We start from the raw sequence: 26,914 nt of genomic DNA on the forward strand, positions 1-26,914 counted from the left end.
TATTGCAAAGGAATTTATAAACTGGCATTTTAAGAGCTGATCATTGCTCTTGGACAGAGATGTGTACATAACTATTTTTAAAGAATAGAGGAGATAATATTGTTTGCCTTTCATAGCCAACAGTACCATAATTGAATCTAATTTTTAATACATGTACAAAGAATTGAGAAGTTTACTCAACTTAGTATTTCTGGCCTTTTCCTTTGTAAAAGATTTCAGTACTGTGAAACAGATCAATTAAATATGAAAGATGCAAATAAACATGAAAAAGTTACAGACACTATCATGGGACATGGTAGGGGATTTTATCTTCAATTTTATATAGAAGAGATGCAAGAAAGACAGTAGACTTTGTAAGAAACGTACATGTTTTTACTTTAAAATACAAAGTTACCAGAAATGCAGAATTAGGGCACTTTAGGTACATTAAAAATAATAGAACTGGTGATTGCTCTGTCCTGGTATTTGCTGCATCTAGGAGCTATCAAAAATGTTTGTTCTTCCTAGGTCCCTTTCTAGGTCCCACATGCTCAGATTTTTTCTGCTTAAGCTGGAACCTTCAATGCCTGCCTTACTTCACTGTTATATTAATGATGCTGATATCCTCATAGGGTTTGTCAGTTTTGGGATTTACTTTCACATTTGAGATTCTCTGAACAACTTCCATTCCTTTAGTCACCCGTCCAAACACACTGTGCTTGTTGTCGAGCCATGGCTGTTTGAAAGCACAGGAGAAAAAGAAAAGCATATTAAAACAGAAAGCAGCATGTAGCTTAGGTACCAAACCAAAAATAAAGTGTACATGAATTAATTTTGTGTGTCCAGACTATGGAACCTAACACCCCGTAAATATCAGCATGCAAGGAAATACTAGAATACAGCTAACACATATTCATATGCATTTGAACTTACCTTTTCAACTGCTTTCTTAAAGGATTACAGAGGTCATGTTCTACCTGTGCAGTAGCATTGTATAGTTCATTTTAAAGTGTATTCTCAGTTCACAGAAATATTGTTTCAGTCTCTCGGATTTTTGTTATTTTCCCAGAGGAATTTTAAGAGCCAGTACAGAATACTGCCCAATTCAATACTCATATAGTGTGCCCAGTTTGAATATAGGCCCTCATACAACTTAATAAACCTCAGAACTATGGTAGATAGATTTTTTTTAATATTACTTTGAAGTGCTATAAGAATACAGTTTTTATAAGTATTACTTTTAAGGATTTGGTTTCTATATCTTACGTTCACATATCAAAATTTCTGTTGTTGGCTCTGAACTTATACACAATGAAATTTTTAAACCTGAACACTGGCTTCCTTTTATACCTACAATTAGACCATATTAGACTGATATCCTGGCACCATATCCAAACCCCAAACAAGTGAAGCAATGCCTAGATTTCCATCAAGTTTAAAAGACTATTACTAACATAAGATACTCTAGAGACTATTACTAACATAAGACACTCTAGTAATACATGATTGCATACATGCCTAGGAATTTTATACCACCCTCACTCCATTTAAAGGCAAAAGGCCTCTTGATCACAAGTGATGGAAATTATTTGTATCTTTTAAGGGACAGTTTCAGTGAAGCCTATACACTACATATCATGTGCATCATTTATTTGTAAATTAAGTACTAGTGTGTTCCTTTTTCCATGGGGAAAAAAGTTATTTTTGCGATCTAGGTAGCCTCTCAGGCCTTAAATTGAGCTTTTAGTATACTTACAGTTGGCACCACTGTTATAAAAAACTGGGATCCATTGGTGTTTGGTCCTGCATTAGCCATGCTGAGTGTGTATGGTCTGTCATGTCGTAAAGTTGAATGAAACTCGTCTTCAAATTCTCCTCCCCAAATACTTTCACCTCCCATTCCTGTACCAGTTGGGTCACCAGTCTGAATCATGAAACCCTGCACAGAAATCATATGTTATCACATTACTGCATAGAATACATAACCATAAGTGTTATATGCTAGGTGACATTTTTTCAAACTTACTTCAAACTTTTCCACAAAATGTGTTAAAATGTGTGTAAGGGAAAAAACATTTAAGGCTTTAAGCGCCTATCAAGCATTTGAGAAAAAGCAAGGTTACTTACCATCCTGACAATGAAAGACAGAAACCTGCCTATCTCTACCTTTTGCAAATCCTTAGGCTCTATCACTTGATTCTAGTGCAACAGAAACAAGAAGCATTACAAGAAAGGCCTTCTGACATGAAGCGAAGTTTTAATTCAAGCAGGATAGCAGGATTCATCTTTCAATTTTTAGTTTTCTGCTACCGTGTCAGTTGCAGAACAGCTACTACAACTTTACTAAGTGCTAAAGGTGTTTAGAACATCAGACCTGTTCAGAATTGACAAGGAACTCTAAAATCTAACAAACTAAAATCTAAACTCTAAACTCCAACAATCCTGTGTGCAAAAGGAAGTGTTAACAGAGGACTGACCACCAGAGTATGTTACATAAATAAACAAAAAATTAATATGTTGGATTTTACCTTGATGATACGGTGAATTATGTGTCCATTGTAGTAACCATTCCTGCTGTGCACACAGAAGTTTTCCACTGTTTTGGGACACCTAAGATAATGTAACAGAAAACACAATATTATTTGTCTGGTGACAGGGCCATAAAGATTTAAGCTGGGACTAAGATGCCCTTGTGCTGTGCAGTGTTTCAGGACTCTGTAGGAAGGATTTAGCCAAATAAGGAAAAAACAAATCTTTAACTCCTCAGACCTAAACTCAAACAGAGCTGAAAGCAAAAACCTTAAGAGCTACGAAGCTGCATGGTTACACAGAAAGGCAGCAGCTGTGTTGATAGCACAGGGATGTTTTAGCTCTTGTTGAACATTAGCTTGGGTTTTACTGACACTCTAAGCTATCTTGTGAAAAAGAGCACCAATGGCATAACTAATGGAACAGACTAGATTATACTCCCAGTTCTTGCTGAGCAGAACACAGTCATTCACAACTGTCAGGAAACAAAAACAGTAGAAAAAGGGTAAGAAAATAATTATTTCTAGCATGAGAAAAGTCTTGAATACTGCAACCACAAGGGACACAAGAAAGCAACCAAACCAAAGCAACTGAAAAAACAGCAAGTACATACTCAACAGGAAAAAGTTTGATATGAATATCTCCCATGCTTGTGTGGATGATGGCACTGTCTGACACTCTTTTGGGACCTTCTGCCTGAGTGGCTGCCATGACTTCTTCTTTAGAAGGTTTCTCATTAAATACATCTCTGTCAGAATCTGCACTCTTTGTGTCTTCTGGTTCACGTTTAGTAAACTGCAGCACAAAAGAACAGGTTAACTGCTTTTTTCTTTTTCCTCTTAAAATACACACTGCTCTGCACCCAGCACAACAATATCATTAATCAACATGCTGAACACCCAATTCAATTTGAAATGTACTAAGACAATTCATAGACAGCCTATCCTTGGACTGCTGTGTTGGTTGCATAGTGCTATCAAGTCTTGATTCTGGTCTTAAATTTTTTTTCTATTACATTTTTTATGCATACAGTTACTTATTGTTTCTTTATAAAATCTGGTTAGATTTTAAATGTTCTTACTTAGGTTTTTCTTCAATAAGAACAAAAGGATATCATCTTCTTGGGGGAATAAAAATTTATGAAAAAAATCACAGCTGTTTCTAGTTAATGTACAGATAGTTCAAGATAAAAATTCTAAATATACTTGCAATATAAAGAGACTCCTTTGTAAAAGATGCATATACAACTACAAAAAGCACTAGAAATGTGCAAAGAGAAAAATAAAAAATAACGTAGAGAAATCAATAAAAGAATGGAGCTATTTAAACAGAAACCCCACACACCATGTAAAACCTGTTTTTTTTAAAAGCTGTGCAGATTACTGTTGGATCTGCCTGGATATTCTGGAGAACAGGATTTTCAGATGCCTTCATCTCTATAGTGATTGCCGCACGATGTTTCTTTGCTACTCCTTGGAACAAAGCCAGTTGCATCATTCTGATGTTCTCTTGTTTTCCCAAGATACGAATACACCTGAAATACAAGAGGTAAAGAGGTGTAATGTTCAGCTGCTCACAGTCAGAGAATGTCTTCTGACTGTTACATTCAGATCAAAATTTCAAAATCCTCAAAATCATTATTTACTAATTACTTTTCTATTTAAACTTGCTATCTTAGTTTACCAGTCAGCCTTCTTATGCAATAAAAATCCCAACTAAATGATCCATCTTTATTTTACATTTGCATTATCCCATCCAGTTAGAGATTAATTGGTCAATTACACATTTTTAATACACATGTACTTGCCATCTGTCTAAGCTCTATCTCCAATGACTCCTTAAAAAGAATGAGTACCTTCCAGTATAAGGTAAGGCTCTCAAATAACACAAAAAGATTAGACACGTCCACAATCATATTAAGTTACAAATATGCTCTAATTTTGACTGAATAAAGAATTTAAAACAGAAAATTATCTCAATGTGTGTCACTGGAACTTACCTGTTAGTCTCCACATTTATGACTTTAATGCCCAACATAGTTCCATAGAGAACGAAGTGTCCAGTTTCATCAAAAATTATGTTAATTAATCTTACTGCATCCACTTTCTCCAGCTCACGCTCAACTGCCATACGCCGGCCAAACTCCATGTCAGGCAATTGTTGTCTCATCTGCTGAAGCTCAGTAAACATCTACCAAAAAAAACCCAGCCTAATATATTAACATATTTTAAACATTTTATCCAGTAAAACACTGATTCACATTATTAGAAAATACTGAATTTAAGTGAGATTACTCAATTTAAACTTAACTGAAAAATTTAGGTAAATACAAGTAATACTCTATTTTAATGATACAATAGGCATGTTGTAGGACTAGGCTTAAGCACATGAAAGTGTGCAGTTGTCTTTCAAATTCCTTAGAAGATGACAAATTTAATTCATTATCATGATGTTACTTGCAATGTGAATTTTCCACCATCTTTCACAATTGCCTTCTAGTTAAATGTAATCTACCAGCATGAAAACAGAAATTAAAATCAACAACTCTGTTCCACTATGTAGGTAACATAAACCAATAAGAATTCATTTTGGGACAAAGCAATCTCTGAGACTCTCTAAGCAAGAGAACACAGAAGGCCTTTTTTGCAAGACAAATAAAGGAAGGAAGCTTGCCTTTAGAAATAAATTATAGCTTAGGTGAATGTGCTGGCAAACAAATTCAAATAAGTAGAGAAAACACTTCAAAGAAGGAGAACAAGACAAAACTCACACTCAGAGATTCATCGAAGACTCTCATGAGCTTTCCCGTCAGAAAACGAAAAATTCTAACTTTTCTGTCAGACCCAAGAGTGGCCATTTTCTTGCCATCAGGTGAAAAACTTATACTGGATGGGTAAGCCTTGCATTTAGCAAATTCATATAGATCGGTATCTGTTTTATACTCCCAGTTCACATTCTTGGGAAATTTATATTCATGAGGAGTACCAGTCCAGTACTCAATCATTCCGGACTTGTCAGAAGACACAACTACTTTGTAGACAGGGTTCAGGCGTATCTGAGTAAGAGGGGACATATGGAGTTTATTGAAAACATGAAGTGGCTGGTTATTTCCTCGTCCATCATAAATGAATATTTTTCCTGTGCTTTTCTCAGATGTTGCAACAGAAGATATAGCATCTCCAGGGCAATATACCCATTCACACTGGCCAGGGTGGTAGCTGCAACAAAGAGTAGAAAGGAAAAAGAAATTAAAAATAAACTAGAAATGGTTTTAATTAGGCAAGAGTCAAGTTATGCTGTAAACTTGAAATCAAACATCAGTAGCAAATTTTAAACTTTATTTACTAGTTTTGCTAATATATATCTTGTTCATATTGAGCATGTTATAGACAAGTTTTACCAAGAAATACCATTCAGTGGAAGACTACCGATTTCTGTTCCTTCCATATGGTTTTGTAAAGAGACTGTGATAGTCAAAGTAGAAAGTGGGTAAAAAGGAGGAATTCGGACAGAAATTGAGAAAAAGCCCAAGTTGCATTAATAAATAGTACTCAACTTATATAAGTCAATACCATTTCTCCTCCATTTTTTAAGTGAGTAGTGACTCAGCAGAAATGAAGACAACTGCACCTCTGCCATACACTTCCGCAAAAGTTCAACTAGATCTTGCCAGAAAAAAAACCACAAAATCTCCAAGAAGTGATACAAACAAAATTAAGACAATCCTCCTATATTCAATAAGGGTTGTGAGTGTATTGAAGGAACTCATTTTCTACTTGCAAAAGTGTAATCTACAAATAACAAAAGTGAGAGATATAGTCAATAATATAAGTTATATCTGTTTTAAAGTCTGTAAGCAAAGATTCTGAAAACTAGAACTCAAACTAAATTGCAAACATAAAAAATAAATTATACAATCTTAAGTATCCTTTCACAAACTGAACTAATGGATGCTGATGGACTGATGATATTCTGACATTATAACAGACCAATAATTTGAATTTTCAATTTCTGCCAGTAAAGAGAAACAAAAACTTCATCTCAAATTCATTAGGAAGAACAGGAGCAAATAAATAAATATGAAATCTCTGCAGAAATAGCCAATGTTTTCCAGATCACAGATGGAAGCATAAAGCATGGAGATTTGCAAAGAGCCATGGTCTACAGATAAGTTAGAACTGGGAAGCTCTGAAGATCAAGGGTGCTTTATTGAATGTAATTTTCTTTTTTCTATGATTTTAGCAATTATGTAGTAACAGTACAGGGCTGTTATGTCAAAAATAATAGCAAAACCAAAAAGCTTAAGCCTAACTGGAATTTTTCCAGAACAGACAGCCAAGAGAGAATCAATTCCTATAGGTGAAGTACATTATTTGGAGGATGACACTAAAACTATAACAAACAAAGCAGATAGCTTATGCTTTTATAACATGTTCTTTGTAAAAGCTTTTTTCCCTAACTTTATACTTCTATTCAGTTTCAAAATTAACCAATACATCATAGACTATAAGGAATATGTTTTCCAATTCTAAAATGTTTGTGGAGAAATCAGTATTTTTGCTGTTCTTAATGCAGCTTTTATTGATCCTCCAGCCCTTCAAATCCACCCTTTTATCAGCGTTGGGCTTGTTTTCCTCTGGTGTTGTTACAATTCCAGTAACATCCATTCCTGTTCCTCCTAGATCCTTTAGGTATATACCGTGTAACTACAAAAATACTACAAGACTAGAGAAAGCAACAATATTGCTTCTAGAGGAAAAATGAAATTGTATCCCTATGACAACAAATGAGACAATACGGGCAGGCCAAATCCCTTCCCTAATTGAACTACTAATAGACTGTAATTCTTAAATTCAGTGCCAAACAACAGAAAGAAATTATGCCTAGCTAAATATTTGAAGAAAACCCATATCCTTGTGCATAATATTTAACACCGAGGAAGCTCCTTTTCTACTGCTCCAGTAGCAATTTTTTTCTATTCAGGCAGTCTCCAGCCATTGGATTTCAGAAAATGCAGTTTACTCAACTTCATATGACTGGGCCATGGGGAAGGGGAAGAACTCAAGAGCCCCAAATTACTGACTTATGTCTTAGCAAAACAACCCCCTCTGATAATCTCAAAAGAACACTTCTGAGTAACTTCTAAGTAACTTACCCAAGTTTCAGCATGTTGATCATGTCAAAGTTAACTACATCAAACACCTTCATTGCTTTGTCATCTCCAACAGAACAGAATAATGCCCCCTCTGAACTAACAGCAATACTCTCAATAACACCTGTGAATTAATTTAAGATACTATTAAGAAATGGGAAAGGACATCCTTCATTTCAGTATTATATATGGAAAACCTACAGAGGCTTAAAACTGTTTCCCAACTGTTTTGTCACCTTTTACCTGACTTCAATAAAGTATTTAAAAAAAATAAAATTCACAGAACAACATTTTATGGCCTATCAGTGTTTAGACTCAGGTATGTGATAATGAACAATTTACAAAAAACATACTAAAATATTATAATGGCAGTTAGTTTAGTTTAAAATGTTGGTTTTAGAAACTTGAGAACATTATGATGGGGTAAACAACATGGGCTCCTCAGCTTGTATTTCTCAACAGGGTAAAATCAGCAGAACCCTACAGATTATTACACTCACGATACTCAAAACTCCCCTGCAACTGGGCCTTCCATAAAGTTCTCACAACACTGATTTTCACATGGTAGGTTTTGTACACACCTTTTGCTTCTATATATAATAAGAAGCTGAAGATAAAGATCAAAACCAGACTTTAGTATTTCTTGTAACTCTAAAAGGAAACTTACTGTAACATTCTGCATATCAAATTGGATTTTTTTCCTTCAGGCATATAATAATTTCTGATGCTGCTGAGAATCTCATTTTCTGTCCAGCCTATTTAATGCTTAGCATAGTGTTGAAAACCTTTGTGTCCTTATTAGCTCAGAATAAGGGGTTAAAGTTTCCCTTAACTGCAATTTGTCTGATAATGACACCAATAATGCAGAATTTGCTCTACAGTTACAGTATTCCAGATGAAAAGAACTGCTTTTTTCCCACACTGCAAGGGAAAAAAAAAAAAAAAAAAAGACTGAGGTATCCTTATTTAAAACTAAATATTTCTCAACTTCTCTGGCTTTGATGAACACTTTTGTATATCTTGTTCACTTGTGTCCCAGATATTCTCCCCACAAGCAGGCACAAGGCAAAGGAAAGGCTTCAGTTTTCATTTTAATGTTTCATTTTCATTCTATCCCTGCTATAGCATGGAAGCAAAATGTAACAGGAGAGAGGAATAAAAGGAAGATTGGTAGATATAATTTAATCTCTGACTGCACTAAAGAAACCCCAAAATCTCTCTCTATTTGCACTCTCTAATCAAACAACAAAGGGCAAAAGAGAGAAAAAACTAAAGTTCTTTAGATAAGAAAGAGCAGCTTCTCACCCAAGTGACTTCGGAAGTGTTTAACAAACTCAATCCCTTCTTCTATTTTCTTCCAGAATTTTACATGTCCATCATGACTGGCTGTTATGATAAAATCTGTCCTACAATTAGAAAAGAAAAATAAAAACAAGAAAACATGCACACATTATGCACCTTTCCACTAGTCAGTAATTTGCACTAGAATTAACACTGTGTAGAGAATGAAATCTCAAGAAATTACTGTGACAGTGTATCTGAATGGGTACTATAACTCCAGGAAAAACAAAACAGGTGTTGTAATGCATTCTGGATTAATCTATGAGAAGTCAAATTGAAGAAAAATATAACACTATCCTTTTTGGATATGTAAATATAACTCCTATTTTAAGTCTGGTTTCATGGTAGTTACTGTGTGTGTGTGATCGCTGCAATTCTGGTGAGTGGTATTTTTTCAGAGGGAGTAAGTTAATCTTAGTCCTGTATTTCCTGCATGTTTTAACAAGGATTTTAAGACCCTCCTTTAGCCTATAAAAACAACTTATACTTTGCTACTTGGGTAAGCCACTTACTTTTAAAAAAAAACCCTCCACCCTTTAAAAACCACCTCAGGACATTGTAGCTTTCCATTATAAAACATCTAGAGTGAAAATTTCTTAGTCTACACAAAAGTACACCCCAGACAAAGGAATACAATGGAAAACAAAAATACTTACTTTGTACATGCTACGTGTGTAATAACATCTCTGTGCATGTAACTGCGTTCGTACATTGAAGCTGACGGTAGATTTTCAAGATAAACATGCTCAAATTCAAGAACTACACAGAATAGAAAGAAAAGTCAGGATTTTTTTTTTCATGAAGCTAGACCTACCTTTTGTTCTCTTTTACTTATCCTTTTATTGCTTACTCATATTTAGTCAAAAATATGCAGGATTTTGTGTAAACATAATTAAAAGGCTTTTAGCTCTGTTTTTACACTCAGACTTACACCTTTTCTGTGGACTAAAGCACTCAAATCCTGCTTTAACTCATATTGCTCCTCCCTCTTAAAGCAACTGTTACAGTAAGTCTTATTCTTTCCAAAAAATCAATCACCAGTTTTTAAATTACTGCCAGAAAACAGAAGGTCATCTGAACCTCATTTCTTTCTAAAACCACATGTATCCCTGTTTTTTTTACGAGATTTGTGGTCCCGCACAGGTCCTGGAGTCTAAATTTTAGCTGCTGGCATCCACCTATTTCATTGTTTAACTGGCTGACCTAAAATAATCTGATTTTGAGTTTTGTTTCTGGTTTTAGATCCTACTTGTTAACATCTGTGCAACAGTATTTTCTACTGAACTTGCATGTTTACATCTGATGAACATTGTTTTTTTTACTTGAAGAAAAAGTGATATCCAAAGAGCTGGAAGCTGCTGCAGACATCAATATCACATGCCAAAATACAGCCTAGACGCTTCTCCTGCTGCTGCACCTTAAGGCGGTGATCTGAAAGATGGATTAACTCTACATCAATAAACAGCACAGCTTCAGCCTGCACAGCAAGGCTCTTGGCCTTAAAATGTTCTCCAGAGGAAACAATCATAGAATGTTAACAATCATAGAATGTTAAGGGGCTAGAATAAGACTTAAATATCATCTAGTCCCAAGCCCCCTCCTGCTAGACCAAGTTGCTCCAAGCCTTATTCAACTTGGCTTTGAACACTCCCAGGGTTGGAGCACCCAAAAAAAAATCACTGGGCAATCTGTGTCACTACTTCACAGCAAAGATTTTTTTCCCTTATAGCTGAATTTCCCGTCTTTCAGTTTGCACCAATTAGTCTTGCTGCCATCACTACAGCTCCTGTCGAAGAGTCCGTCTCTAGCTTCCTTGTAAGTCTCTTCAGAAAGCTGCTATAAAGTCTCCACGTAACCTTCTCTTCTGCAGGCCACAACTTTCTCAGCACCTACTCTGTAATTCCGCACCTGAAGGCTCCCCCGCAGTGTGCGCACTTTATACACGAAAGTATATGAACACAGCTTCAGGACATGCGCTGCCGGCAGCCGCCCTCACCCGCGGCCGCTCCCGCCCGCGGGGCCTGGCGGCGATCCCACCACCCCGACCCCAGCCGGGGCAGTGCTGCACTCCTCCCCTTACCTCTCCTTTTCTTCGCCTGAGCGGCCTCCCCCGGGAGCGGGCCGACCCAGCGCTCATCCTGCTCATCCTCCTCGTCCGCTGCCGCCGCACCCGCGCCGCCCGCCTGCAGCTCGGGCGGCTTTCGCTTGCGCTCGGGCTCGCCGGACGCCATGCTGTGACGCGCCGCCCCGCGCGCGGCGCGCGGCGCGTGACGCGCACGGCGGACGGCGGGAAGCGGCCATGGTAGTACGGGCGGCCGGCTCCGCGCCGGGGCCCCGGCGCCGCGGGAGGGAGGGCGGGCCGGCTCCGCGCCGGGGCCCCGGCGTCGCGGGAGGGAGGGCGGGCCGGCTCCGCGCCGGGGTCCCGGCGCCGCGGGAGAGAGGGCGGGCCGGCTCCGCGCCGGGGCCCCGGCGCCGCGGGAGAGAGGGCGGCCGGCTCCGCGCCGGGGCCCCGGCGCCGCGGGAGGGAGGGCGGCCGGCTCCGCGCCGGGGCCCCGGCGCCGCGGGAGGGAGGGCGGCCGGCTCCGCGCCGGGGCCCCGGCGCCGCGGGAGAGAGGGCGGCCGGCTCCGCGCCGGGGCCCCGGCGCCGCGGGAGGGCGGGCGGGCCGGCTCCGCGCCGGGGCCCCGGTGCCGCGGGCGGGAGGGCGGGCCGGCTCCGCGCCGGGGCCCCGGCGCCGCGGGCGGGCGGCGGGCTCGCCGCTGGGGCCGGCGGCTGCTCTGCGGGGCGGGTGCTGGCTGCCCGGCCGGGAAGGGGCGCGTTCCTCCCTGGGCTGTGAGCGGGGCTGTCCCGCCTCACGTCCTCCCGCCGTTCGGCTGCCGGGGGGCCGCGAGGGCTCCCTGCCTCGCCGCTTTTGCCATGTTGTCTGTACCCTGCCGATATTTTGCTTCCTAAGATGCCTTCGTGTCTCACAGACCTTCCATCGCTTTCCTCTCCCCTCCCTCACCGTCTTCCCGCAGTTGGTTGTTACGTGCTTGGTCACATTACGCGTTTCGCCTTCTTAATATGCATAAGTGTATGAAGGGACAGTGCCAAGAGAATGGACTCGGGCTCTGCTCGGTGGTGCCCAGCAGTAAGAGAGGCAATGGGCAGACACTGATGCACAAGAAGTTCCACCAAACATGAGGAAGAACTTCTTTGCTGTGCAGTTGACCGAGCACTGGAACAGATTGCCCAGAGAGGTTCTGGAGTCTCTCTCTCTGGAAATATTCAAGCACCATCTGGACACAATCCTGTGCCGTGTGCTTTGGGATGGCCCTGCTTAAAAAGGGGTGTTGGACCAGATGACCCGCTGTGGTCCCTTCCAACCTGACCTATTCCGTGATTTAATTTTGTAAAGCCTTGGCTAGCGTAGAGCTTACACTTGGACATGTGTGTATTTCTTACCTATTATGTAGTCCTAAAACAAGATGAGAATAAATAATTTGTTGGAACTGGAAGACATTAGTATTAATGCCAAAAAACCTCCAGTTTGCAATTTTGATGTGGAAATAGAAATATAATTTACCATACTGAAATAGGGAAATTTGCAATGTGTGAGAAAATAACATCAGAAAGTGATACTGTGTAAGGTAGTTCAGAGCACAGCATTAAGGATGGCAAGTCGGTTTGGCTTGTGAGAGCCCTGTCATGTCTCACAAGATGTACATTTTGAAACATTGTACGTAGTTGGTCCAGAAATTTAAAGTTAACTACAGAATCATGTAATCATTTTTGGGTTTCTCTTCAGAGTTTTATTCCATATAATGCTTTAATGGTGATGAATTATAGTATTGCAGGGGATATGGGCAGAATAGATTTTATCCCACCCCAAATTTCCAAAGCACGGGGTTCTTTTTCTCCCCACTATCTCCCCAGACCCTCTTTGTCTCCTTTTTTGTCTGAGAAAAAACTAAGACTGCTTGGTTTCTTTCTTAGTTTCTTCCTTCTGGGCAGTCTTTGCTGGAGGCATTTCAGAAGTCTTAATGAATTATGGGAACTAGTTCTGTTTTATATTATGGAGATATTCCAAGACTCTTAAGAAGATAATGATCTTCCTTTGCAAAATCTATGCTCATTAATTCTTATAAGATCATGGTAACCTAGATTTTGTAGTGTTCTTCTGTTTTAAATGGAACAAATTTGCTAGGAAGACTTAGTAGATGTATTGGCTACATGTGAGTTCTTTAGGGTAATTCCAGCATTCAGTGAGATGTTCTGATTTTCTTTCCTCATCCACTTTGTTATGAGGTACGTGAACTCTGCAAGTAGTAGTAGAATATTTCACCCCTTTTAAATAGGGCTTTTGACATAATTTTCTCCGATGCTGTGTTTTTGTTGTGAAAAAGGACAAAGGATTGAGTTAGTAATTTATGCTTCAGTAAGAAGGTAGAAAAGTGTAATTGTTCTCTAGATGGTTATCCATTTTTAATGTCTCTGTTTAATTCCTGTGTGTTTGGTGGGCTTAGTACCCACTAAGGTATTAAAGGCTTCCTGTATGTAGTACATCTAGCTTGTTGATTGTTTTCTCTGGAAAAAAAACTTACCCCTTCTTATTTTTTCCCCGTTAATTGCTGCTGTTATTGAAGTATCTCTTAAGTGAAAAACATAAAAATTCATAAATTTGATCCCAGCTGTTTCTTTCTCACCCAGCAGTTTCTCAAAGTTTTAAATTTAACTTGGGCTGATTTTTATTTTGGCTGTCCAGGTGCCCTCTTTCCTTAGTTGTCTGTATATCTTTCAGGTTATTTTGTTTGTTTTTCTAGTAACTTTGAGGGTGCTTCATTTGTTAATCAAAAATATTCTGAATTCAAACAAAGGAGAAATAGATTACCATGTTTATTGACAGAGCAGAAGTAACTGTTTAAAAACTTTGCAGATAAATGGAGGTAAAGTATGGCTTTATAGAGGTGAAATTCTCTTATTGTTTCTATAATGAAGTTCTTTGAAAATAAAGAATCCATTGCAGATAATCAAAGCAATTATTAAAACTTAGGACATTGTTATTCAATTTTAAAAGTAAATTATTAGTGTCTTCTAATTTTACTTAGTTATATATAGTTAGCTTCACTTAATGGCTGTGTGCTTTCTAAAACTATAGAGGAATTAACTAAAAGCTTTGAATTAAGGAATTTATTCTGTTACATAGTTGATCTGAAATGGCAGGTATGATTAAGAAATCAGTTATTGTAGATCTACATGATAACTGTTCTATTTGCTTGTTAATAGGCTGAATATTTATCGGAAACCACTAACAAAGCTGATCCTGTAGCTGCCAAGGAAGAACTCTTGGAGGAATGTGAGCGTATTTGGAAGCAGATGGAAGAGGTATGCAAATATAAATGATAGGCTAAGTTTATTATAAAGCTTTTTCAGAATTATTTTATTCATCACATGCTTGCCCCACCCCCTCCAAAGAAACCACTTTGATAAAAAACCAAACCAACCAAACAACCAAAAAAACCCGAACCAAAAATCAAAAACAAAGAGAAAAAGAAAATAGTATCTTCAGAAAGGTCAAATGTAGAAGTGCTTGGAGGGGTGAAGAATGCCTTGTAGTGTCAATGTGCTGAAGTTATGATTTAGTGTGGGAGTATATATTAAAATTACAGAAAATGAAACAATTTATTTGTGTTGTGGTAGTACCAGCATACAGAGATGCTTCTCTCTTTAGCCTCACAAAAGATGGGATTCCATTTCACAGATGCTTTGGATCTTGGAGGAGAGGCAGAGGATGATGATGATGTCTCCCTATGCTTACTCCCTTGCAAACTCACAGTTACATTGTCATGGTTAAAATTTCTCTCATGTACATAGTGCAATATGTTAAAAAATAAGAGTTTAGGACTGGTTATTTTTATTTTCAGGATTCCAAGAAAAGATAAACTTGTATTAGTTTTTAGGGAATACTGTTTTTCCTGTAAGATTCTGCTGAATCTGTTGAAAAATCATATTCTAAATTATATTTTCAGAGTCTTAATCACTTCACTCAATTTCCAATTGTATGTGGTATTTGCTTGAGTTCTGAGTTGTAGGTTCAAAACAATAAAATACCAGAAACTGAAGTAAAAGTATTTCCACCTTAAAGGAGAACAAAGTACAGACAACTCACAGTGCAGTAATTTTGCACAAGTTGATTTAAAAAGACTAATGGGATTTATTTCTTTTTGAGTATTCAGATAAGTTCGCATGTAACAAGTGGCAGGGAATGCTATCTGAACTTTCTATGGAATTTTCAAATTAGAAGAGAAATACGAATGTTTACTGTTTTGAATGTACTTGAAAATATTTGATACCTTGTATCTCATTCCCAGCATGCCCAAAATAGTATAAGAAGTGATGTGTTATTTTTGGAAGTTGATGAAAATAGTAGGATTTTTATTATTTGGATTTTGCATCCTGGATGCAAAATGTTCATGTTTCAGCAAAATGCTTAAACTAATAGTCATTTAATTAGCTCTTCGGTTATGTGGTTGCATGTAATGTTCCAATAATTTTGTGTCATCATGATCAATTTTTGTGGAAGAAATCCTATACAGTGTCCTGGTATGCAAACATTAACAGCAAGGTTTCCAAAGTACTGCTTCATAGAATACATCCTGCCTTGTTAGGGTCAGGTTATATTGGTGACAGAAAAAAGAGTGTTTAGCAGGTGTCACCTCTTTATGCCTTGGATATTTGTGATGGGCTGACTTTCAGACTGCATATACACCTCATTGCAGTCATGAGAGCTGATGTATTCTCCCAAAAACCAGATCACTTCTGTACAGTATACTGCCCTAAATGACTTAAAACTAAAAATACATACTATATTATACTGTTTGGAGCAGTCTGTTTGGAAATCCAGAAGTGTAGCAGGAAGTATGTTAATTTCTCAGCAGTTCCCTGTTCAGCCTTGTCCATGACTCTCTTCACTCTTTCTCATGTTATTTATCTGTTCAATGCCTTTCCCCGTATGAACTTTTCCTCCATAACTTGCCTTTTTACTCAAAGAATACATCTTTCTTTAGCTGCTACTTTTCTCCTTCAGAGTTAATTAAGTTCTACTTTATTGTGTTGTGATTTCAAAACGTTTCTTAATTTGTGATTCTGGGTTGGGGTATACAGAATGTGGAAGGATCCAAGTTAAAATTATTGTATTTCTATATTTAAAAAGTTGTGTTTAAATTTCTAAGAATTGTGTTTTGTTCTTACAACAGAGAACAGTAAACAAACTTTCTTTGTGCTTTATTTATTTTCTTTTCTACCAAGTGTCAGAGCAAGCTAATGCTTCTAGGAGCAGAAACAGTGGCACCATCAGATGCCAAGGTAAGACAGTGGGTTTTTAGAAACAATTCATTTTCTGTTATGACCATAGAATCACAGAATGGCATGGGTTAGAAAGGCCCTTAAAATCATCTAATTCTAACCCAGGCATAGGCAGAGACACCTTCTACTAAATCAGGTTGCTTTAAGCCCCATCCAGCCTGGCCTGGAACCCTTTTAGGGATTGGGCATCTGCAGCTTCTCTGGGCAACCTATTCCAGTGTCTCTGCTTACACAACAAAGAATTTCTTCCTAGTATCTAATCTAACCTGCCCTCTATCATCTTACTTCTCCATGTCCTATTACTACATGTGCTTGTAAACAGTCTCTGTTCTTTCTTTTAAGTCCTGTTCAAGTACTGGAAGGTCCTATAGTGTTTCCCTGGAGCCTTCTCCAGGCTGAGCAACATCAACACCCCTCCCCTGTTTTTATAGTAGAGGTATTCCAGCTCTCCAATCATCTTTGTGGTTCTCCTCTAGACTTACTTGAGCAAGTTCACATCCTTCTTATGTTGGGGACCCCAGAGCTGGAGGCAGCACTCAAGGTGGGGTCTCACCAGAGCAGAGTGGAGGGGCATAATCACCTACCTTGACCTACCTGCTGGCCATGCTGCATTTGATGCAGGTGTTACAATTGGCTTTCTGGACTGAAAGTGCATGGTCCAACTTTTCAAGTTGTGTCTCAGTCAGCCTGTATTGATACTGGGGGCTACCCTGACCCTTTTGAAAAAATAATAGAAACATTCCTTGATCCCTGTGAATTGAAGAAACTAGCATTCTATTGTAATAGATGCTTTTTAATTTCCTGCTATGTCAACTTAACAATTCAATTTTTATCCTGTTCTACCTCATTTTATGCCAATGCAACTCAACACACATTAAGAGATGCTTCTTTTCTTGTTACACAGCTTTACTTGTTAATGCTGCAATGGAAAGCTTTAACAGTAGATTTTAATCAGTGGCAAACAAGAAATCCTGAATGTAAGTAACTGTTTCCTTGTAAAGAATGCTTTTATAATCTGCAAAGTTTTTTTCATCTAGGCCATGAGTATATTTATGTCTGCTGATTGTATTTTCGTTCCATAACTACTTAAAAATTAAAATAATGGTACTTTAAAAAGTAGCGTGTATGTTTAATTTCTTCATTATTTTTGCACTTCAGTTCTAAGTCAATTTGAAATTAAAAATGAATTCCACTATAATTTGATCCTATGATTCTGGACAAATAAGTGCATGATTCATGCCGTTATTCATCAGTCAGTTAAATGGAAAAACAACTATTAGCAGATCTCTTAACCAAATAAGACAAGTTCATTATCCTGTTACCCTCCTTCATATTCTTTTCTGTGTGATTGTTTTTTTGCTGACTTTCATTTGTATTTCATTTTTAGAACTGAAATACTTTGGTAAATAATATTGTCTTCATTTTGTCTTTTAAGAAGCTGATACATTAATCATACATCTTCTGATTATTTTTCTGATTAAAGGTGTGTAGTATTACAATATGATAGTTGAAACTTTGAAGTAGACCTTTAGTGCTAAGCCCTCTACACTGTAGTAAAATACCAATTTTGAATTAACAGGGATTGGAGATTTCAAGTCAATATAGAGTGGTAAGAGACACTAGAATTTTTAAACAACACAGGAATCCAGAATACTTACTGATGCTGAGAAGCACAAACCACTGAGACTAGTGGTAGTTCTTATAATTGTTAGGCATTATTAGTCAAAACTCAATTCCTCAGTTCTTCAAAATTCTCTTTGTACATAAGCACCACTCCTGGTGGATTTCACCCTCCTGCAAGGCTGATGTGGCCAGACACTGGAAATAAAAGCATTCAGGATCTAAGTGTGAGTAAAGTATTCTTAGTTTTCAGATGTCCCATATAGACATTCCTAAAACAGTTCACACTACACTATCATTCAGGTAGTATGCATGGTTATGTCTCCCGTCAAGGACCTGTTTACACCTGTCAATCCCAAAAAACTAGTTAATCTTTAAATTAATATATTGACTCATTTGAATATTTTTATGCCAGTAGAGGCTTGGCTTTGTAGTATTTGCAAAATTATAGGAGTGTTATAGACAGCATGTGGTGATTTCCAATGTTTTGTTATTTGGCCAAATGGAAATGCCTTTCCAAATCAACATTACAGGCAGTTCTCCAACTTTTTTTCAAAGTCTGTATTTGCTACAACTCATAAGAGAAGCTGGGATTTTTTTTTTTATTATTATTAAATAGATTCTGTTGTTGTATTAGATAGAATATTTTCATAGTTCAGTGTTGTTAGCTTCACTCCAAGAACTGTCAGCCTCCAGTGCTTCTGAGGTATGTAGACCAAAGGCATGTCATTGAATGAATTTGGAATATACTGGTTCCTGGCTGCTGTTCATGAATAAGTTGCTGGCTTAAAGCAAATTAATTGAAAGAACTTAGTTTTTATCTGGGTAAAATACCTGAGGCTGTTAGATTTCCGTACTAAAATATGTATATTAAACTTCAAGCTATTGGCTTAAAAATATCCTTGGCCTATTTTTTTGGCTTGCTGACTTGCTTTGTTCAACCATTCTTACTTCTTCCCAGATGATAATATTTCTTATTAGAAATCTAGAGAATTATCCATAATTAATATGTTACAACCAAATTTTTGCCTTTTTTGGCTCCCTTTCCAGTGGAAGAAAAATGTTCCTGCTAAGAATTCAAATAGAGTTATGGTACTTGTATGAAAATGAGGCGTCCTCTTTGCTTACTTCTCTGTCTTGGCTTCTTTCTACCTACTGTTTGTTCTGAAGGAGGAATTACTTAATTGAAAACATTGTCTGATTTTATCTAAATAGAAATAGCAGAAGTACTGATTTAATATAATTTACTAATAGAGCATGAATGTCAGGCTGTCTAGTTACTTTGGTTTTGGCTTTTAGTAGTGGCCAGTTCATTTCCTGTAAATGAGGACCTGTCAGCATTTCAATCTTAAACCTTATTTTCAGAGGTTATAGCTTGGCAGTTCTACATTTTTTTGAGCACAGTACTGGCAAACATACTTGAATTCACAATGCAAATTTTATTTTTGCAAAGCTTAAACTTTAGTGTCTTTTTGTTTCTTAATTTATGGTATTATTTATGTAGCTCAAGATCTGCTAAATCAGCTGAATTGCAACTTCAAAAAAGCTTTGGTACATAAAAATAAAATTTAACTTTTACCTTTGCAAAATCAGGAAGTGAAAGCAACCATATTTTAAACCATTTCAAACAGTTGTGGTCTCTGCATAATTTCTGTTTTTCTTTGCAAAATAGCAGTATTGTGCCAAATACCTTTTTGTTTTATTTTAATATGAACTTCTGTATAAACATGTGCATAGTAGTTGCTTTTACATTCCTAGCATCTGGTAGTATTTTTCTTAGTAATTGTACTTTGTATCACTAGGCAATTCTCTCTGACATTTGATTTTTGCAAGTGTAGTGATTCAACAAAACTGGAAAAGATTGAATTGATTGTGGATTGAGCAAGCAGTGAATTTACAGCAGCAGCTGGCATAAGTGTGTTGTCCCAGTGTTTTAGATCTGCATTGTTCCTTCACTAAATTATGGCTAGTGATTTCTTTCCCATGAGCACAGGGCCTTCTATTCTGATACTCACACAGCATAAACAACAAGCATGAACTCAGGATTAGGTATCTAGAAATAAAGAAGTGTTATGAGGCAGTTGTAAAAATTGATAATAATTGGTAAGGGAAGGCTTATAAAGATCATGTCAGCAGGAGATGGCAGAGGGAAGAATTGTATGGGTTTTCTTCAAATATGCCAGTGAATGTGAACAAAAGTGCACCAATGAATTTTAGCACATGTAGGTAGTATATTAATGTGAATAAAGAAATCCTACTCTAATAAAGCACAGACTGCTATCTTCTGCAGCTCTTAAACTTAATTGGGAGCAGAGTACTCAAATTTTGCATCAAGATTTAGAAACAGTAATTTTCCAATTAAAAGGAGTTTTATTGAAACATTTAATTTAATGCATTCTTGATGCATCAGTAGGTTTTCCGATTTTCATCTCAGAACAAACAGCTCTTTTAAAACTACTAATCTAAAGCTTCTTAAAATTTTTGAGGTAAGTACTATAACATTAGCAAAGAAAGTACTTTTCTGAATTTATTTAATAGATGGTTTTTATTTAGGTGATGTTTATTGCTGTCATGAGAGGGTTAAGGATTTCCTTTTTGATTAAGGAATTTTTAATTTAAGTCATTATTTGTAAGATTAGAGATTTCAAGCCCAAACTTGCACAAAAAATCTTTCTTATAAAGATTTTAATCTGTTAGAATAGCTTTCATTTCTCCTGTTAATGTATTGAAATAGGTCAAAAAAGTCATAGGTTTATGCAGAAGCTGCAAGTTGACATGGATCTGAGAATTGGCTAGAGTTTGTTGAATGCTGTAAAAAACAAGAATTCTGGTTTTGTTCTGAAAATGCATGAGTCATAAATCACTGCATTTTGTAGAAGCATTCTGGAGAAAAATTTCTTCTTGAATTGTACTTTGGTTTTCTTAGGTATTGCTATTGCTCAGTGTTTGAGTTAGGATATTGGCTTTGCTGGGCCATTCATCTCCCTACTGTTCTTGTGAACAGTAAGGATGGTGACGTGCTTCTGAAGTTATTAAAACTAGGTTACATAGTCCTGATCAAGCATTTAGGAGGCTATTTAGCAAGGGATCGGAGGACTGGAAGAATTTTTTTTATTGCCCACACTGGTAATGTTGATTGCCTTCTGCTGAAAAAATCAGGCTTGGTTGTCTTGCAGTGTATAGAAATGTGCTGTTTATTCATTATGCAACTGCACCAATGTACTTGGAGCTAGTTCAAGTATAAAAATAACACACAAGCATTAACAGTGCACTTTTTTCAGTCTGATTTAATTTACTGAATCGTGATAGTAGGTTAGCCCAGCAGGACACCACAGCATATGATTAAACTGCTACTGAGAACCAAACTGTTATTCAGAAGCTACACAAATTTCTCTCTAGCCAAGCTGCTTTTTAGAATAAATAAATCTTTATTGTCCAGTGAAAAAATAAACGATTCATTTTATTTTTCAGTAATTTCTACCAATCCAGATGTACTGTTAGAATTAGGAAAAGAAGAGGTAAGTCTAATAAAAATTCTGGGGAAAAAAAAAGAAAAATAATATATGCAATTGCTGCATTTTCATCTGATTGTTCCTAGGGTGGATTACTGCTAAAATGCTGTGTATTTTCCTTCAGCCGTTTATGTTTTTCTAATGCTTTTTTTCCCCCCCTCTAGTGTAATTAGTAGAATTTCCTAGTTGTAATTAGTGAGGTTTTAAACTGACTTATTGCACAAGTCACTGAGTAATGCACAATAAACAGTATTTTGCCTCTGGACACACCATCTAATCACAGTAGCTCAACAAACTTATCTGCATGCAATGAAAATGATGTGATAATTGACACCCCTACACCCCTGCTACATTAATGCTGCAAGGCCTCACTTAGGATTAGAGTCCCATTGTGCTGGGTGCCACCAGGAGACAGAAATCTCATGCCAAGGAGGCTGATTACCATGTCTTGCAAAGATTTAGCCATCATCTTTAACATTATGCAGCAGGGTGCATTTCTGGGGCTGAAGCCTACACACTACTTTTCAAGATTACTTTCATTTAACAATGTGCAAGTGCTTGGGCAAGTAGATCCACTCTGAATTGTGTTTTCAAAATGATCTATGGCTGAATTTTAATTGCTAAGTGGAATTTGTCACAGAATGGCTGAAGTTAGAAAGGACCTCTGGAGATAGAATCATAGGATAGTTTAGGTTGGAAAAGACCGCTAAGATGATTGAGTCCAACCATCCAAATCCACCACTAAACCCTGCCCCTAAGTGCATCACAGGATTGTGTCAAGATGGCTTTTTGAATATCTTTGAAAAAGGACAAGCCACAGCCTCTTGGGGCAGCCTGTTCCAGCACTCAGTCACCCTCTAGTAAAGCAGTTTTTCCTAATTTTCAGGTGGAAATTCCTGTGTTTGAGTTTGTGCCTCTTGCTCCTTGTCCTATCACTTTGCACCACGGAGAAGAGTCTGACCCTATACTCTGACACCTGCCTTTAAGATATTTGTGTGTGCTTTTTTAAACAAAGTGTTATAATATATTTAATTTCATATTTAATAGAAAATTATGTAATATTATATGTTACACAGAAGAGCCAGTTACCTTAGCTATTGAATTCTGTGGCAATAATTTGCAAATAGTTTGTTGAGTACCGCGCTCTCGCCCCAAGTCCCAGTTCTCAGTCCCTTTCTGCCCCAGCTAGCTCTCCAATGGGGTGAGAGGGGCAGATGAAGCACCCTCCGCTGAGCCCAGTGGGGCTTTGGAGAGTGCTTGGTGGGTCTGACAGGCGCAGCTGAATCCCACGGGTGACAGAGAAGAGAGTCTCTTGTTGGGGGCTGAATCCAAAGTTTATTGTAGCCCAGCAGGGCCCAACAACACCTGAACAGTGCCTGCCAACAAGAGCACCTGCAAGGTGCTTGCAACATCTTATATACTAGGAGGGGAGGGGAATCAGTCAGCCAATGGGAGTTTAATGGGGAGTGGCTCTTGTATAGACAGACACATATGGGAACCAACGAGGGATGGATATGGGAGGGGCCCCAGGCTCCTGCCCAATCACCTGGCACCTAGGATGGAAGCTTCTGGATGTATGGGAAGGGATACCGAGTGACTGACAGGGCACCTGGGAGGGGACAAGGGAATGATTCGGCACTTTAGGGGAGGATTGACACTTGGGTAAGGTGGGAAAACTAGGGACAAACCAAATTGAATATGGGAGGCACATAGGAACAAACCATTACATTGCAAAATTATAATAAAACATGCAATAACACAACTCCACAGTTGAGTTCCTCCATTGGAGGAAATAGCAAATCAGTGATGTCTTGCTGGTAACATTTTACTATATTGATGGGACATAGGAATGCTATGCGACTTGAGAATATTCCTGTGTCTAATGCCTTCTAGTATCACTCACAACAGCAAACCTGACTGCTGTTAAGAGTCACTATCAAAAAGTTGTTAGGTTACGCACTTTGATTGACATGTTAGTCTGATATTTGAGGATTACAGCTTTCTTTTCAGATGTTGTGTATATATGGAGCATACTTGTTTCTGTAGCGTATTTTCAGAATGTGTATTTCTTTGAGCTAACTTCTTAAGTGCTCCTATTTTGTATGGAAGCAATAAAAATACATCTAAATCACAGGCTTATATAATGATTTTGTAGAAGACCATAGTGCTCTAACAGGAAACCTCATAAATTTATACAAGTATCTGAAGAGAATGGAGCCAGGCTCTTCTCGTTGATGCCAAGCAATTGGACAAGAGGCAATGGGATGCACAAGAACACAAGGAAGAGCTTCTTTACTGTGCCCAGAATTTGCCCAGAGAGGTTGTGTAGTCTCCCTTGCTGGAGTTTGTCAAGAACTGTCTGGATGCAACCAGAACCATGTGCTCTTGGATAATCCCTGCCTGAGTAGGGAGGTTGGACCACATAACTCACTGTGGCCTGTCACAATGGTTAAGGAAACTTTGTCCATGGTGTCAGTCACTAAACCCATTTGCAGCTACACATCCCACTCACACAGATCAGATGTCCTTACCAGCTCAATCCTAGGTTTCCGTCTTCCCTTAGGCTCACACATCCTGATCCATAAAATAATTTAATCATGGCATAATAATAGACTAACAGCTTGAGGTGAGTGCCTTTGGGGAGGGACCCAGAACAAATGAATTTTATACCCTCAAAGACAAAAGGCTTTTGTAACCTCACAGTGTAAATGCAGGCATCATCAGCTGCTGCCATGTCTCAGTGTCCCCTCGCCTGGCAGGGTCACAGATCCCCAGGCCCCCTGTTCTACAAAGAGTTGGCAGTTCATGGCCTCTTGCCTGGGGCTCTTGCCCGAGTTCAACCCAGAGCTCAACCTGTAGCTCTGCTGCAGCTGCACCCTGAGCTACCTGCATTGAATGTGTTCCTCAACACAACCTTACCCATTCTGTGATGCTATAGTGAAAGACCCAGCCCACTGAGAATCCACTACTCCCTAGATTCAGTAATGCCTATAGCTTCTGACTGCAGTAGTTTTATTTCTTCATATTTCCTGTCCCAGATATTCATAATACTGAAGATCATTTAATTCATGGATGCAGTTAGTATTTCTTTGACCCATCTTCATTTTCAGTATATCTTACGTGGGTGCAAGTAGCATGGATTCCGTCTTGCCAGCAGCTGCAATAGTTTAGATCATAGAGCCCTGATGCTGTAGTCATTTTCTCCTCATCCATTCATCAGCTGAGCAGTTCATGTGTGTACTTCAGGTAAAATTAAATATTTTGTTAAGCTCTGTGAGCTTCAAGAGGACACTGATGAGCAACTGACAGTAAGGTAACAGTGAGGTAACAGTGACATTTTGAATAGCTCCTGCATTTTAAACTAGATTTTAATGTTTATTAAGAAATTGCAGATGATTTTGTCCCTCTTTATCAGATTTACAGATGTAGCCTTACATAGAACAAATACTACAGCCTGGGGTACCTACAAACAATAGTTTAATTTCTATTATTTTATAGTTGCAGAAAGTGAAAAATGATCTTGAAACGATGCTGTCAACAGTTCAGTCAAAGAATAAACATCTGGAAGAAGATCTGAAAAGGTAATACAATGATTGGGACTTTGGAATGCTGTAAGCTTTTTTCTTTATTGACTGCCCAGGAAACTATTTATCTGTTGTGCCATTTCCTACCTTTCATGTTTCAAAGAGAACAGCAGTGGTATGAGGAACAGAAACAGATGCTAGAGACTCTTAATAAAATCGAAGAAGAGGTAAATACCCAAGATGAACATCCTTCCACAAAAAGGTATTTCTACATTTTTGAAATGTATTTCATATTTGAAACATGAACATCCTAACATATATCCTGTGATTAAAGATGTTTAATTTCTAACAATAGATAATACAGGATTTTTTACTTAGAAGGGACTTCTTAGTTACCTGATTTGATCCCTTGTTCTGTTGCTGTTTTTACTGTTCATTTGAAAATTAGAGAACTCAATGAATTGGAAACCAAAGTATTGAAATTAAAGACCTTTAGGAAAGAACTCTTGACTGCCTTGGGTGGATTCCTGGATGAATATTTTCCCCTTCCAGAGAGAAGTGAAAATATTAAAAAAAAGGTAAGACTTTTCTTTACCTATTAAATTTTAAATGTCCAATTTCTACTTAATTAGATGCAATATCTGTTTCAAGTCACTAGCATTGAACCTGCAGTTGTATTTTGAAATAAGCATAGTTTATACAGCTGATCCTCTAGGCTTATATTTTTATATAATATAAATATATATATATAATATATATAATTATATATATATATATTATATATATAATATATATATTATATATATTATATATAATATATATATAATTATATATATATATTTATATATATATATAATATATATACAGTATATATTTATATATTTATATTTCTCAGGTTGTTTTATATTATTTAAGGCTGATTCCAGCTGGATATTTTCTTTTTTTAATGTATATATCCTTTATCCAATGAGATGCATAGCAATATATTGTATTTCTTACTGAACTGCAAGCTTTGCCAAATTTGGAAACAGTGTGGGGTTCAGTCCAAATTTTTTTTTTTTTTTTTTTACTTGACTGGGCAATTAGATCCCTATTTTACTTGGCAAAGCAAATTTTAATTGTTTAACAATGTTTTTGGAACAATAAGGAAAAGTGTTTATAATTACAGAGTAGTTTGGAATGTTAACCATTAGGCAAACTGGGTCAAAAACTATCGTAAGACCTCAGGGAGAATAGGCAGCCAGGGAGTATTTTGCATAATAAATTCATAGTGTGCAGTAAAAATAAAACTATTACCATCACTATTTGATAGATACAGAAAAAGCTATGAAAAAAGGCAGGTTTTGATTTTGATTTCAGGCACACAATATTACAGAAGTAGAAATTATTTCTTTAATCCAGTTCCCTGTTATTTCAGGTAACCACATAATGTAATTTCCTCAGTATTACCATTGAGCTCCATTTTAGCACAAATAATTTTTTTACTGCTGTTTTTCCTGTGTTTTTTCTTCTAGTATCTTAGTACTCTGGTTAGAAACTGTCTCACAGCTCCCAGTCTAAATTTATCCAAGTCTAACACAGATCCACTCGTATTCTTACACCAGAATTTTCCCTAGAATAGCTCCTTTTCTTTCTTGTGTTTATTCTTCCTGATATATTTATGGCAACAGTCTCATATCCTCTCTTTGTTTTGTTAATTGAACTAGCAACACCTTTATGTTCTCCTGTAAGACATATTTTTCAATTTCCTAGCTTACTCTTGTAATAACCATTGTCTATGTTTGTTTTCATTTGTTTTTTACAACCTGTTAAGAAACGATATTATAAATAAAACTACTAGCTCACACCCACCACCAAGGCACCAAATTTTACACCCTTGTCTTTTTCTGTCTATAATTTGCAGCTAATGAATCCT

At 37.5% G+C, this 26,914-nt stretch overlaps 2 protein-coding genes across 3 annotated transcripts in view; one reads left to right on the forward strand and one right to left on the reverse strand.

Annotated features, from left to right (window-relative positions):
- PPWD1 (peptidylprolyl isomerase domain and WD repeat containing 1) lies at positions 1 to 11,252 on the reverse strand. The gene is made up of 11 exons (XM_021534382.2): positions 11,082 to 11,252; positions 9,658 to 9,760; positions 8,966 to 9,066; positions 7,664 to 7,784; positions 5,279 to 5,726; positions 4,508 to 4,698; positions 3,853 to 4,042; positions 3,122 to 3,303; positions 2,508 to 2,589; positions 1,736 to 1,918; positions 1 to 715 (listed from the first exon to the last, which is right to left on the reverse strand). Exons 1-11 carry the CDS (start codon positions 11,230 to 11,232, stop codon positions 572 to 574), a joined length of 1,896 nt encoding a protein of 631 aa, XP_021390057.1. The 5' UTR covers positions 11,233 to 11,252; the 3' UTR covers positions 1 to 571.
- Positions 11,246 to 26,914, forward strand: part of CENPK (centromere protein K) — a 22,069-nt gene continuing 6,400 nt past the window's right edge. The window contains exons 1-8 of one of the 2 annotated variants that reach the window (XM_021534380.3): positions 11,246 to 11,303; positions 14,265 to 14,363; positions 16,287 to 16,343; positions 17,248 to 17,320; positions 21,435 to 21,481; positions 24,974 to 25,056; positions 25,163 to 25,261; positions 25,448 to 25,577. In XM_021534380.3, coding sequence (XP_021390055.1) covers positions 11,301 to 11,303; positions 14,265 to 14,363; positions 16,287 to 16,343; positions 17,248 to 17,320; positions 21,435 to 21,481; positions 24,974 to 25,056; positions 25,163 to 25,261; positions 25,448 to 25,577 — 591 coding nt within the window. In that variant the 5' untranslated portion in view covers positions 11,246 to 11,300. Of the gene's footprint in view, positions 11,304 to 11,851; positions 13,287 to 14,264; positions 14,364 to 16,286; positions 16,344 to 17,247; positions 17,321 to 21,434; positions 21,482 to 24,973; positions 25,057 to 25,162; positions 25,262 to 25,447; positions 25,578 to 26,914 lie in introns of those variants that run through there. The other variant, XM_021534381.3, reaches the window with a different exon arrangement.

The sequence above is a fragment of the Lonchura striata genome, chromosome Z (assembly GCF_046129695.1).
Source record: "Lonchura striata isolate bLonStr1 chromosome Z, bLonStr1.mat, whole genome shotgun sequence".
Lineage (NCBI taxonomy): Eukaryota > Metazoa > Chordata > Aves > Passeriformes > Estrildidae > Lonchura > Lonchura striata.

What these genes read in the sequence shown, in the direction of transcription:
- PPWD1 (XM_021534382.2), bottom strand. Translation starts at nt 11,232, where the DNA reads ATGGCGTCCGGCGAGCCCGAGCGCAAGCGAAAGCCGCCCGAGCTGCAG. An exon ending in ACACTTCCGAAGTCACTTGG is followed by an intron (nt 7,785 to 8,965) that starts GTGAGAAGCTGC and finishes ATTAATTCACAG; the next exon opens with GTGTTATTGAGAGTATTGCT. An exon ending in AAAAAAACAGGTTTTACATG is followed by an intron (nt 3,304 to 3,852) that starts GTGTGTGGGGTT and finishes TTTGTGCTGCAG; the next exon opens with TTTACTAAACGTGAACCAGA.